Here is a 15,392-nt window from a genome sequence, read left to right on the forward strand (position 1 = left end):
AACCTTCTCCCTCTCCTGTCCAAAACGAATCACCAACTAAACTAACACGCAAGCAGTTAAGCTGCATAAACACGCCCCAAGACACGTCATAAAATCCCACCCACATTATAACGGGCTGGCTAAAATTTAAAGGAACATGCCATCCACAATGACATGCAAAACAGGCCGAATGGCCACTACAAACGTTTTTCCTCCTCAGTCCTAAATGGCCTACCCCTTATTCTTAAACTGTGATTCCAGGTTCTGGACTATCAACATGGGGAACATATTTCCTGCATCTAGCCTGTCCAATCCCTTAAGAATTTTATATGTTTCCATAAGATCCCCTCTCATCCTCCTAAATTCCAGTGAATACAAGCCCAGTTGACACCTTCTTTCATCATATGTCAGTCCCATCATCCCGGAAATTAACTGGTGAACCATCGCTGCACTCCCTCAATAGCAAGAATAGTCAACTATTCCTTTTCTCCAGAGATGCTGCCCGAGTTACTCCAGCATTTTGTGTCTATCTGGGGTACATACTGTAGGTGGCATAGGGTTGGTGGGTAATGGACCAAACGCAGGCATATGGGACTAATGTAGATGGTACATGTTAGGTCCAGTGTGTGCAAGTTAGCATTACACTGCCATGCTGTAAACTTGGAGATCATGCTGTATGAGCACTGAGCCTTGCGGATCCTTTGCCGAGGATCCTGCCATTCTGAAAAGGACCCATTTACTCCTACTCTTTGCTTCCTGTCTGCCAGCCAGTTCTCTATCCATATCAATTCTGAACCCCCAATACCGTGTGCTTTAAGTTTGCATACTAATCTCTTATGTGGGACCTTGTCAAAAGCCTTCTGAAAATCCAGATATAACACATCCACTGGTTTTCCCTTATCCACTCTACTAGTTACATCCTCGAAAAATTCTATAAAATTCGTCAGACATGAATTACCTTTCATAAATCCATGCTGACTTTGTCCAATGATTTCACCACTTTCCAAATGTGCTGCAATCCCATCTTTAATAACTGATTCTAGCATTTTCCCCACTACCGACGTTAGACTAACTGGTCTGTAATTCCCCGTTTTCTCTCTCCCTCCCTTTTTAAAAAGTGGGGTTACATCAGCTATCCTCCAATCCTCAGGAACTACTCCAGAATCTAGAGTTTTGAAAAATTATCACTAATGCACCCACTATTTCTGGGGCTACTTCCTTAAGCACTCTGGGATGCAGCCTATCTGGCCCTGGGTATTTATCGGCCTTTAATCCATTCAATTTACCCATCACCACTTCCCGACTAACCTAGATTTCACTCAGTTCCTCCATCTCATTTGACCCCTGGTCCCCTGCTATTTCCGGCAGATTATTTATGTCTTCCTTAGTGAAGACAGAACCAAAGTAGTTATTCAATTGATCTGCCATGTCGTTGTTCCCCATGATCAATTCACCTGTTTCTGGCTGCAAGGGAGCTACATTGTTTTAACTAATCTTTTTCTCTTCACATATCTATCCAGGGATGCACTGCCTTCCATAATCTGATTCCTAATTCTCTTTGTCCTCCTCTGTTGGATGAATTTCAATTTTTCTGGCTTTTTGTATGTTCATCCTGATGCGGTTTCCTTATTATCCATGGATGCACTACCTTCCCTGATTTATTCTTTTGCCAAACTGGGATGAACAATTGTTGTAGTTCATCCATGCGGTCCTCAATTACCTTCTATTGCATATCCACCATTAACCCTTTAAGAATCAATTGCCAGTCTATCTTGGCCAATTCATGTCTCATACCCTCAAAGATACCTTTCTTTAAGCTCAGAACCGTTGTTTCTGAATTAACTATGTCACTCTCCATCCTAATGAAGAACTCAACCATATTATGGTCACTCTTGCCCAAGGGGCCATGCAAAACAAGACTGCTAACTAACCCTTCCTCATTACTCAATATCCAGTCTAGAATAGCCTGCTCTCTCGTTGGTTCCTCTACATGTTGGTTTAGAAAATTATCCCGCATATATTCCAAGAAATCCAATACATCTCACCACTTTTACAACACTAGGGTCGATTTCCTTTACGATAAAACTTTATTCATCACAGTTCCTTCCCCGGAACAAACATTGCCACATGGTGGCAGCAGTTGTTGGAATTTATCCTACCATCTTAACTTGTAATATCTATTCCTGACCAGCAGGAGAATTATTGATGATATCTTATTTTTTCAAGATAAAACAACATCCCACAACCCGCATCCTGTTTTTATTTTGTTCCATTGGATCACCTTAAATGCTAACCCCTAGCAACAAGTACAGAACAAGAAAACAAAATGCATAGAATAGTAATTTCACTGATCACGACAAACCATCCTTACTGCAGGTACCAAGCTTAAGTAGTGAAAAGACAGGCTACCACTGTAAAAGTTGACGGCCACAAAAGGAATTGAATAATCAGCTGCTTGGGTTGCAATCTCCAAAACCAGGTGGACATGCAACATTCCTAATATTTCATTATTGTACAGACCATCACAACAAAAGCAATTTGAGAGAATAGTTTATTTTCAGAATTTTCTGAAATCAAATTAGTGCATCCAGCAGTCTGATCAGTTCGTTCACCAACATTGGATAATGTTTTATCCTTTCAAAATATCATTTTTGATAAATATTTATGACATTTAACAGCTTTAAAATAAGCTTATTCTATTTACAAAATAAAACAATATCAAATTGCCCAGTCAACTACATGAGACAGTGTGGAAGAAAAATTAATATCCTTCCTTATTTAATTTTGATTGGAATTGAACAAGGTAACGAACGGGTGTTTTGGATGAGACAATTGGCAGCTCTTGCTTGACCATGTGCAGAAGAGGTTGTGGGAATCAGCAAAGTAAGATTAAACATATTACCTCTTGTCTGGGAATGTGTTGAAGGATGGATGGTAAACATAAACATGAAATAGCAGAGCAGATAACAAAGCTTGTTTTCCCTTCTGTGAGGAGTTACAGTAGATCACCCGCGTCCCCTACCGCTTGTAGCGTAGATACGTTACTTATGTCATAAGTTATGAGGCTTATGATTGGTTCGGAGAAGTGATAGTGACGCGGGCCGCCTGGAAGATGCCCTTGTATTGGCTTTGTCTTGTATTAACCATCTGTTGTATTAATAATTGGTACCCATGTAGTTGTTAGAATATTTTCGTAGAGTGGTATCTAACAAAAGTTGTTTACCACACAGTATAACTGTCGGCTAATTCTGCTGTGAAATCAGAGAACTGGTGAGTAATTTTACTGCAGCCATCTCTCCATAACATGCAATAAAATCTCAAAGCAAACCTGCAAAGTCTCCGCTTTTCATTTTCCATTAATTTCCCTCTAAATTAATTTCTTCCAGACAGAAATAAACTTGTGTGGTGATGAGGCGTGTGTGATGAGGAGTCAGAGGTCAATAACATGCAAATCAGCATTCAATAAATATAGTTAGCCATCCTTTCACAGGCCGTTGCTTTGCTCACAACATAATTAAATTGTTTGAAGGGCCCCAACCCAAAACGTCACACATCTTTTTTCTCCAGTATTTTTTCAGTCAAATGCTGATCAAGCAGGCCTCCACTGGAAGGATTAGCTTGGATTTCATCAGGTCAGATGTGTTCTTCCGCAGAATCTAATAAATCCTTGACCGAAGTAAATAGGCAATGTTGTGGGCCGAAACCCTTCTTCAGACTGAAGAAGGGTTTCGGGCCGAAACGTTGCCTATTTCCTTCGCTCCGTAGATGCTGCTGCACCCGCTGAGTTTCTCCAGCATTTTTGTCTACCTTCGATTTTCCAGCATCTGTAGTTCCTTCTTAAATCCTTGACCTAGATCTAGATGAGCTGTTCTGATCTGAACCTTGATCAGGTCTTCTCCAGATGAGGGCTTTGTCCCTCACCTGGCTTCTGACAGACAGAAGCTGTAATGCTGCTGTGTTTCCCATGGATGAAAGCTTGACTACTATATTTTAAGTCTCTGGCTCCATCTCCAATAAATGAAGGCAGAGTACCGAGAGTCTGCGTCTATATTTTTAATATAGATTGTAGCTGCAACCCAGGCCTTGGTGTCTCTAAGCGACGGCTTTAGTTCTGGCGTGTATTTTTATATATATAGATGAAGCTTTCATTCTCTCCCTGCCTCTAATAGGTGATTGTAAAACTATCATCCAGTTGGATAAGCTATAACTCCAAAATGTGACAGATAGATACATCTTCTAGATGTGCTAGGACGCATCCTCAGTGATGTGACCAGGGGTCATCGGGTGTTTCGGGTCTCACAACATCAGACACCTTCGTCCAGGCGACCCAGCCGGGGTTGATCAGGCCCCGACTAGCGTCCCAGCAGCAACTGCCCACGGATCAGCCCTCTTAATAACTACTCTGCAGGGGTTTGGAGACTCTAGTGCGTGGAGGGACTGGGCCTCTGCGGGGTGAATCGTGGCTGGGCCCCTCCTGCATCTCCACAGGTTCAAGGCCTGTGCGCTGCACCTCTTTCGCCTTCTCCGAGCATTTCATTCTCACGATGGATTTTTAGGCCACGGTGGTTCATTAGGCCTTTTCGTAGCTTTGTTGGGTGTGTTTCTCACGAAAGAGACAGACTGGGAAGCTAACCCAGCCTATATGTAAAAAAAAACACCGTCAAGGCACAAGTGAATGAAAATAAAATTGCAAATTTACTCCACATATATATTGATTCGACAAAGAATAATTAAACTATCATATTTTAATATTTTAATCCTTAGGTAAGACTGTTTGGATGAAAAAATGTAAACAGAGATTAAATAGGGCATGATAGCACAACCGGTTACATTATTTGCCTTGTATACTGAAAACTGGTACATTGATCCAGAGAAGCAGGTTTAAAATCCACCAATTGGGGAATTATATTTCAATTGAACAAATCTGAAACAAAGCACCAGTAATTGTTGTGGTAATTATTTAGCTACCACATTGTCATAAAAACTTGTATGGTTTATTAATGCCCTTCAGAGAAGGAAACCTGCCATTTGTAATATCATGATTCCATACCCATCAATGGTGGTTATTTTTTAATTGCCTCCTCCACTCAAGTTCAATTGCAGATGGACAATAAAAAACAGCATTTTGAGAATCAATCTCATAAGCAATTATTGTTTTAATATATGGAAGTACTTTGCTTGCCTGAGTTGCCAAGTGAAATAAATACTTCAATATTTCAATATAACATAAATTCACGAGAAAAAAAGTCCAGACACACTAATTTACTTACCAATATTTAAAGGCATTAAAATTGAATGCACTACCATCTTTCTTTTGGCTCTTTAAATTATGCTTTCAATTCAAATAGCAAATGTTAATACTTATAAAAAGGTTATTCTCGGTTAAACTGCATCATTTTTTTTGGTGCTAGGTGATGGCTATTTATGATGCAGCATAAAGCGGTTTCTCCTGCCCCAGAGCAAATCTCCCTTTAATGTGCCACATGTTAAGGGAGCTGAGCACTACCCATTGAATTAGAGCCCCACTCCCATCTTTCAACTACTATTATAACATGACACTGTCAATAATGATTGATTGAATACTACATGGAAACAGGTCCTTTGGCTCGTTGAGTCCATGCCAACCATCGATCACCTGTTCACACTAGTTCTATGTTATCCCACCTTCTCATCCACATCCGACACACAAATGACAATTTTATAGAGGCCAATTAACCCACAAAATGGACGTATTTTGGATGAGGAAAATCCACAGACAGCACCCAAGGTCAGGATCGAACTCTGGCACTGTGAGGAATTATCTCTCCCAGCTGCGCTACTGTGCCGCTTTGACATTTAAAATCAAACTCTGCGAGTGAGAGAACACTTAATTTACTGTACTAATGTATTTTGATTTTGGAAAAAGATTTGCTTGCATTAATGTATATTGTTTTAGAGAAAGAATGGAGCTCAACAGCTGTTTGAAAGATGGGATCACATCAAATAATAACTGACTAAGAATTGCTTTCCTGTTAGACAACTCCCTCTTTTAATTATGTTAATCATTATACATCTTATACAGGAAGCGTTTAATGTACAAAAATAGAGTGAATTCCCAGAACCTCATGCAATAACAGTAATTTTCTTCCTATGACTGAATGTTGATAAAAGTCTAAATAATTCAAAGAAGACAGATGGGATATTACACCCCAGACCCAACCAGTTATCCACGTTTCTGGTATAAATTATCGAACACTAGCTTTAAATTAGCAGGCTACCTGCTAACCCGATTTCCCAAAGACTAAGACATGCAAGCTTCAAATGGAAAGCATTGGTGGGGAAGGTTGCTCTTCCATTTTGTACTTTTAGGAGTAGCACTGTTTTGTCAGTATATGATCAGTTTCCAACTCTGGTAATATGCCAGCTCCTTTGTTTTAATAAAAGTACATGTCAAGTACTTGGATACATTTAAGCAACCAAATGCTCATTTTAAACAAATAATATACGATAAATTAATGAAGAGGAAAGACTGCAGTGAAGCACTAGCCTTCCATCTTAAGCTGTGTCAGGAAGATCCATTGCTTGTAAGACAAAAGGTTGTAGTATCACCTGGTTCTGGATCATTCACATCTGAGATCCTATCACTGAGACAATAGACCACATGCATCCACTGCTGGTTAGTGGCTAACGCGTTCAAACTTCTTCAAGAACTATTCTTATCCATAAATAATAGGACCTTGAGGTATCCTTGTTTTGCTCAAAACTGAATTGTTGAAGGATTCTAGGAATTGTAATTGAAGTAAAATGCTAAGTTTACAGAACAGAAGCATGAACCATCAATTATTCATGGTCCTGAATCTCTCACTGCAATCAGTTCCCATTCTGTACAGTTTTAATGTAAACTCCATCTAGCTCCTTTTTAGAATCTCAGATTGTGGTAGTGAAGCTAAATGAATAATAAGAGGTATATTGAAGGTATTACTGATTGCTGTCCTTATTTTTTGTGGGAGTAAGGGCTAACAATTACATAATATACAGTTTTCCATCTATAACTTTAATCCGGTTCTTCAGATATGAAGAGCAACCTACAAAGAGTTTATAATTTATCCTCCAAATACAACATTGTACATTCTCAAAGCCCTGGCAATGTTAGGACATTAAATACAGCCCAAAGAAATAACAATTCTGTGCAGGACACAATAATCCAGTTCCTTAGCAACATTGGTTTGCAGAGAATAAAGACAGTAGAGCTTTATGGCGTTACTAACTTCCAGTGCAGATGAATAGACCACATCAAACAGTTCACACTGTTTTTGGTAATTACATAATTAATTACAGTTTAATCTGATTGAAATACTTTACATTAAGGATATGCAGAAACCCAGAATGGTCCTTGCTGATCCTCTCTATCAACTAGCATAAACAAACTATACGAATAATCCACTTCTTTAACCCAGACATTAATATTTATCAGCTGCCACATGCATTTCAAAGATAGTTCAGCATTTTTTCAGAAATGCTGTGGAGTTTAGCTCCCTCATCAAGATGAAGGCTGTCGACGTGTAAGGCAAGCCACTTGCATAGTAGTTATCATGGTGGGTTTCTGCACCAGGTGGGAAGTTGTCATTGCTTTTCCAATTCTGTTCGATGATATTCTGTACAACTATACAAATGTACAGCACCAATGCTTAGGGCTTGACTATATGTATATGAACAAAGCCCTTTGCACCCTACCAAAAATAGGGTTAAAAGGTGATTGTTGTGGGTACAGGCAGATTGTGTCCACTTCACTTGTATCATTCATCAGCTGACAGAACTATCGCCTTCTCCATCGCGCTCAAGTTCATCTGTAATATCATCTGTGTTTCCTGAGTCACTACTTGCGGCAGAACTGACTGATGGGGAATTTCTGTCCAATGAAAGAGAAAAAGGAAATGTTAGAAGTGATAAATGTCATGCACTAAATCCTACAGTACACGAGAGAGCATTCAGCTGACGATGCCTATAGCAGATCTTTCCAATTTGTTTCACTGTACTGCTCTTTAACTGAATCCCTTTCAAATTTCAGATGAAACAATGCAATTCATAAAAAAATGTAATCTTCTCTCAGGTCTCTGCCATTACATTAAATGATTCCCTCTGATGACAATCTCCTATTCCAAATTTACTGTCGAAAGAACCAAATAATTTTGAGCATCATCTGAATGTCCCTGTAATGTTTTCCTCAAGAGAAAACATTCTTAGCTTTCCTAATTTCTCCAATGGTTCTTGGGAATGTCATTTTTCTAGGCATTTCATAGAACATGGCGCATTACTCTAATGCATTTTGTCATGGAAGGTAAAAAGCTACAGGTTGTGCTTGTGTACAATTTTCTTGGTCTTGGTCTTTCAGTCAGGAAGAGGTGCTGATTAGAGAACAGGCCACCATGATAGTTTTGAACTATTCCCCAATATCCATATACAGCAGCAATGATAGGGTTTATTATTCACCCATCCATCTATAAACAGTTGGATCACAGCTATGCTCTATGCACCACGACAGTGTGCCAGTAACGCTTTGAAATATCTTGCACTTAACGTTTATACAAATCTTAAGATTCTGCGCTCTAACATCAAGAATTTCTGACCTGCCTCCTGACTGTTTAATGAGCCGACGACAGGTTTCCATCTGGACATCTAGGCCACGCTTCATGCTGCACATTTCCATGTATTCGTGGAGGTGACGGTTCATGTCACTTTTGGCACTGGTCAGCTCCAGCTACACCAGAAAAAAAAAAATGCAATGAAACAGATTAAGCAGTTCAGATGTTGTGCACTTCAGCAAATGGAGTCAGCAATGTTAATGAAATCTGAAACTTTCAGACAATACTTAATGTTCGTTGAAACAATCTTACCTCTATTTGGCCAATAGTGTCTTGATACTCCTTTTCTCTGGTCTTGAAAAGTGATTCTGTTTCTTTGATCACCGTTTCCAAAGTTTCATCCTTTGGTTAAAACAATGACATGGTTAACTATTCTTTACAAAATCCATAAAACATTGAAAGACCCCACTGGGTCACGTGCCCATACTCTATACTTGAGTGCAGGAGACTGCATTTGTACACCAGACATAGTTAAGATGTAAAGTTGAAACCCGAGAGTGACAGGTTTTTTCATCCATGCTTTAATAATGCCATATCTGTTCAGAGATAACTTGGATTGGCAATGAGGGAGCGAGACTCAATACCTCTTCTAGAATAGCAGTAACGACTGGAGATGGAATTATAGTGTAACCCTCAAATATTAATATCATGGGGGTACAGTCAATTTCATACAACATGTCATTCAGATGGAGGGGGAGGGGGAAGAAAGAATATGGAAGAATATAAAATATAAAAGGATAAACAAAGCCAAGATTGTTCAGCATATTTTTCAATGATCACCAACTGAATCTCTAGCAGAAAAGAACCCTGTCTTTGCACCGGCAGTTGAGAAAAGGCAAATAGAGACATCATACAGAACCTCAAAAGAAAATTCAACTTTGATTAATGTTGAAATATTTGAACTGGAGTTAATGTGAGCCAAGGAAGGTAGCAACAGACCTCTTGTATTTTCTGTATTTCAGAATGGTACAAAACATTATTTACAGATATCTATTAGTTTTGACAAATTCTCGAGTGCAAGAAATAATGCCTTCAGAATGTCTGGGTCAGATATTTCATACAAAACAATCCACTATATTAACATAGCATTGAAGATCAGAACATTTTAAGATATTGATAGCCTGATAGGATAATTTCAAAGAATCCCAGCAAAATTATGTTGAATTATTCACTAATTCACAAATAAGAATACCTCTGCAGGAGGCTCCACAATGTTTGTGTACTCAGAGAAATCTTCCCAGAGTAGTAGAGTCTCTTCGTTTTCCTCCCAGCTTAAACTGTCACAATCATCTTCAAAGTCAAAAGTCTCTCGCCTGGGGAAAAACACACATAATATTAATTATAGATACATGCAAAGGTAAAACAACATGTTGTGCAATTCTCCCTTGAAGTGTCAGCAAATACTGCAGAGGACTATCACAATGTTTAATAAACATTTAGACAGGTTTAAAAGGATATGGGTAAAACGCAGGCAGGTGGGACTAGTACAGATGGGGCATGTTGGTTGGTGTGGGCAGGTTGGTCCAAAGGACCTGTTTTCACGCTCTATGATTCTATGACTATGACACTGAGGGATAAGTTAGCTATGTATTTAGATGGACGGGGACTGATTATGGATAGCCAGCATGGTTTTGCTTGTGGGAGATCATGTCTTATGAGTTTTTTAAAGAAGTATCCAAAAACGTTAATGAGGGTAAAATAATCCATGAAAGCCAGACTGATGAAATGGACACACATCACAGATGAAATTTAATCAAAGGTTGTGTAAAGTGATTTATTTCTATCAGATTAATGAAAGGAGGTATATAACCCAAACCAGGAATATTTTAAAGTAGGTTACAAAGCAAATGCCTGTGCAAAAATACTAAACCAGCATCTATGAAAAAGTTGTTAAAAAAGGCAGACAGGATCCTTGGTTTCATTAACAGCACAATACGTGTTAAACCCTCATGAATCACCGGGGGGCACTGGAGTTTAGGAAATATTGAGAGTACAGGGCAAAAATACTAGAACAGGACCATGAATGCAGGAATTCTGTTGTTTAAAGTCTGCAGCTTGTCTTCCTTAGAAGATCACAAAGAAATTTAATAAAGATTCAATGGTTTTGACATAAATAAGCACCAACTGCTTTCAGTGATAGAAGGGTCCATAAAAAAAGATGATGCACTTTAAGGTAATTGTCAATAACTGGAGGATAGGACTGACGTCAGCTGATAAATTTTGCTCTGCATTTTTTCCATTGTTCCAATATCCTTCCTGTAGCAAAGATCCAGTGAGCCTGTAATGCTATGAAGACTGGCCCATTTCAGTTGACATCGACATCAGCCTGCAACAAATTCTCCAGCTACTCAATGCTTATCCATTTGCCCTCTTTCAAAATAATTGCTTGGTGTGAAAAGCCATAATATCTGCATTTGTACAAGTTTGTTATTTCACATCATATAACTTTGATGTATTGTGGTCTGCCTACAAATCAATGATGCTAACAAACAGTTAGGAAAAAATAATAAATTCCTTCCTTTTCAGACAACTTGACAGAAAAATAATAAGAACAGAAAAAGCTGGAAATAGTCAGCAGGTCAATCTGCATCTGTGTTGAAGAGAAATCCTTCGTAATCTCTAATGCATAAAGCCATTTTCCACTTAATGTGTTCTGGTTATGTCCAGGTTAAAATCCCATATTGCCAATTTGACTATCCAGTCAAGCTCAGAAGCAACCATTTAGGAAACTAAAGATAGACACAAAAAGCTGGAATAACAGCAGGACAGGCAGCATCTACGGAGCGAAGGAATGGGTGACGTTTTGGGTCGAGACCCTTCTTCAGACTTCAGAGAACTAGCCTGACTGTGTATGGAATGCCGACTGTGTGGAATGCTGCCATAAAAATGTGAGAAATACTTCACTTACATAAAACTTGAAATACCATCATCCAAATAGCAAGAGTCTCAGATCTAAACCTTTCAAGATGAGGATATCTTCAATAATAAAACATTTCCCCAGTATTACAAGAACTTCTTGTTCACCCGATTCATGTCATGTAATAGGCCTGATTCAACTTTAATTCAGAGATACAATTATTTTTTCTCCAACTAAACTCTAAACAATGCCCAAAATGATATTAATTGTATTTCCTTTCCTCATATGAACAGGTGGCTCATCATATCAGTGTATGCTTTGCCCTTAGAACTGAAATGAGTTAAAAAGAAACAGCAGGTATCAATCCTAATTCAACAAAATACACACATTGCCGCAGCCTCAGATCACCACCCGCAACACGTCATATTTATTGAATTTTAGTTTGTTATATATTATCTACATGTATTGTATTAACAGGTCTGTTATGCTGCTGCAAGTAAGAATGCTATTGCTCTAGTTGGTACATATGATTGTCAGTACATATGACAATTAAACACTCTTGACTTTTACAAACAGTCTCGAAGTGTAGAGCACTATGTAAGTGTAGAGCAAGTGTAGAGCACTATGTAAGTGTAGAGCACTATGTAAGTGTAGAGTTATGTAACATTTTGGGAATTACCATCTTCCGTTCTCTTCTACTTTCATCTTACATAAATTGCCCATATTAGCCTCTGAAATTAAATGAATTAAAATCTTTAAAGGAACCACAAAGGATGGTCCATCTTCTAACCCTCTGTAAAGCCACAAAATTAATGAGGCGGCAGCTTTGTCATTAGACACAGAGGAGATACCGCAAATGTATACAAAGTGCATTAACTAACCAGAGGAAACTATTAATTACTTACAGCTGATTGAGCATCCGTTTCATTTCATCTGTTATATTAATAGATGTGCTCACATCATCATCCGAATGCCGCGTTGTATCTCCATCAGTTTCAGAGCTCTCATCATCACATGCGGGCTTCTTCTCTTTCTCCTTATCTTTCTCTTTCTTTTTGCTGACAGTTGGCACCTTTGTAAATCAAAAAGTAGAATCCCAAATGGTAGCAATCTCTCAGTAACTCCCAGAGTTCTAATGCTGGATGGTACAGCAGCAGGAAAATAAGACGTTAATACATGGATGAAATGGTATACTGAGATGGACCAGATGGGCTACTCAGAGCTGACACCAAAGTTCTTGCAAGGATTCTTGCAATAATGTCCTTCCTTAAATTAGGAGTCGAAAACTGCACACAATACCCCAGGTGTGGTCTCCCCAGGGCTCTGTACAACTGCAGAAGGACCTATTTGCTCCTATACTCAAATCCTCTCATTTTGAAGGTCAACATGCCATTAACTTTCTTCACTGCTTGCTGCACCTACATGCTTATTTTCAGTGACTGATATACAAGGAAACCCAGGTCTCGTTGCACTTCCCCTTTTCCTAATCTGACACCATTCAGATAATAATCTGCCTTCTTGTTCTTGCCATCACATTTATCCACATTATACTGCTTCTGCCATGCATCTGCCCATTCAACCAAACCTATCCAAGTCACCCTGCATCCTCTTCATAGTTCACACTATCCAAGTAACCCAGCTTCGTGTCATCTGCAATTTTACTAATGTTACTTTTAATTCCTTCATCTAAATCATTAATATTGTAATTGGCTGCAGTTCCAACACCGAGCCTTGCAGCACCCCACTGGTCTCTACCTCTCATTCTGAAAGGTACCCGTTAATTCCTACTCTGTTTTTTGTCGCCAACCAATTTTCTATGCATGTCAATACCCTACCCCCATAACATGTGCTTTAATTTTGCGCAATCTCCTGTGTGGGACCTTATCAAAGGCTTTCTGAAAGTCCAGGTACACTACATCCACAGGTGACATGTCCCTTATCCATTTTACTTGTTACATCCTCAAAGAATTCCAGAAGATTAGTCAAGCAAGATTTCCCCTTCGTAAATCCATGCTGACTTGGACCGATCCTGTTACTGCTATCCAAATGCGCCGCTATTACATCTTTAATAATTGACTCCAGCATCTTCCCCATCACCGATGTCAGGCTAACTGGTCTACATTCCCTGCTTTCTCTCTCCCTCCTTTCTTAAAAAGTACGATAACATTAGCTACCCTCCAATCCACAGGAACTGATCCAGTACCCATAGAACAGTAGAAAATGATCACCAATGCGTCCACAATTTCTAGAGCCACCTCCTTGAGTACCCTGGGCCCATCAGGCCCTGGGGATTTATCAGCCTTCAGTCCCAACAGTCTACCCAACACCATTTCCTGACTAATGTGAATTTCCTTCAGTTCTTCCGTCACCCTTGATCCTCTGTCCCCTAGTACATCTGGGAGATTGGTTCTGTCTTCACTAAGGAAGACACAAACAAATTACCTGTTCAGCTCGACTGCCATTTCCTTGTTCCCCATAATAAATTCACCTGTTTCTGTCTTCAAGGGGGCCACATTTCTGCCACAGAAGGTAGTTGAGGCCAGTTCATATTTAAGAGGGAGTTAGATGTGGCCCTTGTGGCTAAAGGGATCAGGGGGTATGGAGAGAAGGCAGGGATGGGATACTGATTTGGATGATCAGCCATGATCATATTGAATGGTGGTGCAGGCTCGAAGGGCCGAATGGCCTACTCCTGCACCTATTTTCTATGTTTCTATTTGTCTTAACTAATCTTTTAAGACAATGTACATCAGGAGAATCTTGAATTTCAGTGAACATTATTTGTCATTATACTACATCTCATCTGACACCATGCAGAGAATGTTTTAATCTGCTGGCCAGTAATATTAAAAACTTTTATTCACATGCACTTTTATTCACATCCTCAATTTTCACCTGGAATATTTTGCTCATGTCCTCAGAATTTCGTTGTTGTGCCACGTCACAGAGTTTGGCAGTGATGTCAATCCTACGACAGATATCCATATCCACTTTCATGGCTTTCTCTTGAATCTTGGTATCCAGGTCAGACATTTGCTGAAGTGACATTGAAGACGACTTATAAAGGCTGTGCTAAAATTATGCTTTTCAATTCAATGATTCAATGCACCGAGTCTTTTACTCAGGACAGGCAAGTCAAGAACCAGCAGACATAGGTTTAATGTGAGGAGGAAAGATTTAATAGGAACCCAAAGGGCAACCTTTTCCACACTAATGAGGGCGGTGGGTATATGGAATGAGCTCCCAGAGGAGGTAGTTGAAACAGGTAGCATAACAACATTTGAAATACATTTGGACAGGCACACGGATATGGGCTAAAGGCATATGGGCCAAACACAGGCAGGTGGGATTAGTGTAGATGGGGCATCTTGGTCAGCATGGGCAAGTTGGGCTGAAGGGTCTTTTCCTGTGCAGTAAGATACTACAGCTCAAAGTGAAACTCATCTTTAATTAATGCACTAATGAAATTAAATAACACCTGCTTAAGACAACCTCAAACTTTACAAAATCATTTTTCTACCTTCACGTATATAGCAATAACAGCCAGCAACCTGACAACTTAGTTTCTGTGATTTATTACGTGCATTTCTGATTTTAAAAAATTGAATCATGCCAGCTGTACAAGGTACAGAGGACAGGGTAGAGGTAGCAAGGCAGGAATAGAGGGTAAGGAAGGAGATGGGGCAGGTATAAAGAGGTGGGTAAGGCAGCTGGGGAGCTCCAACGAAAAAGGGGGAACACTAGGAAAAATGGATGGAGGCAAGGATGAAATAGATATCTATATAATTAGTAGATCTGTAGAATCTATAAAATAGATTGTGTAAGAAAGAACTGCAGATGCTGGTTTAAATCGAAGGTAGACAAAATGCTGGAGTAACTCAGCAGGTGAGGCAGCATCTCCGGAGAGAAAGAATATGCGACTTTTCGAGTCAAGA

At 39.4% G+C, this 15,392-nt stretch overlaps 1 protein-coding gene across 2 annotated transcripts in view; it reads right to left on the minus strand.

Moving 5' to 3' along the window:
- Nucleotides 1–6,996: 6,996 nt before the first annotated feature.
- The window catches only part of iffo2b (intermediate filament family orphan 2b), a 30,828-nt gene continuing 22,432 nt past the window's right edge, over nt 6,997–15,392 (minus strand). Inside the window, exons 4-9 of one of the 2 annotated variants that reach the window (XM_055659228.1) lie at nt 14,353–14,493; nt 12,363–12,529; nt 9,793–9,913; nt 8,853–8,942; nt 8,590–8,716; nt 6,997–7,867 (exon numbers count right to left, since the gene is read on the minus strand). In XM_055659228.1, the coding sequence (XP_055515203.1) occupies nt 7,755–7,867; nt 8,590–8,716; nt 8,853–8,942; nt 9,793–9,913; nt 12,363–12,529; nt 14,353–14,493 (759 nt within the window). In that variant the 3' untranslated portion in view covers nt 6,997–7,754. Of the gene's footprint in view, nt 7,868–8,585; nt 8,717–8,852; nt 8,943–9,792; nt 9,914–12,362; nt 12,530–14,352; nt 14,494–15,392 lie in introns of both variants that reach the window. The other variant, XM_055659229.1, reaches the window with a different exon arrangement.

The sequence above is a fragment of the Leucoraja erinacea genome, chromosome 30 (genome assembly GCF_028641065.1).
Source record: "Leucoraja erinacea ecotype New England chromosome 30, Leri_hhj_1, whole genome shotgun sequence".
Classification (NCBI taxonomy): Eukaryota; Metazoa; Chordata; class Chondrichthyes; order Rajiformes; family Rajidae; genus Leucoraja; species Leucoraja erinaceus.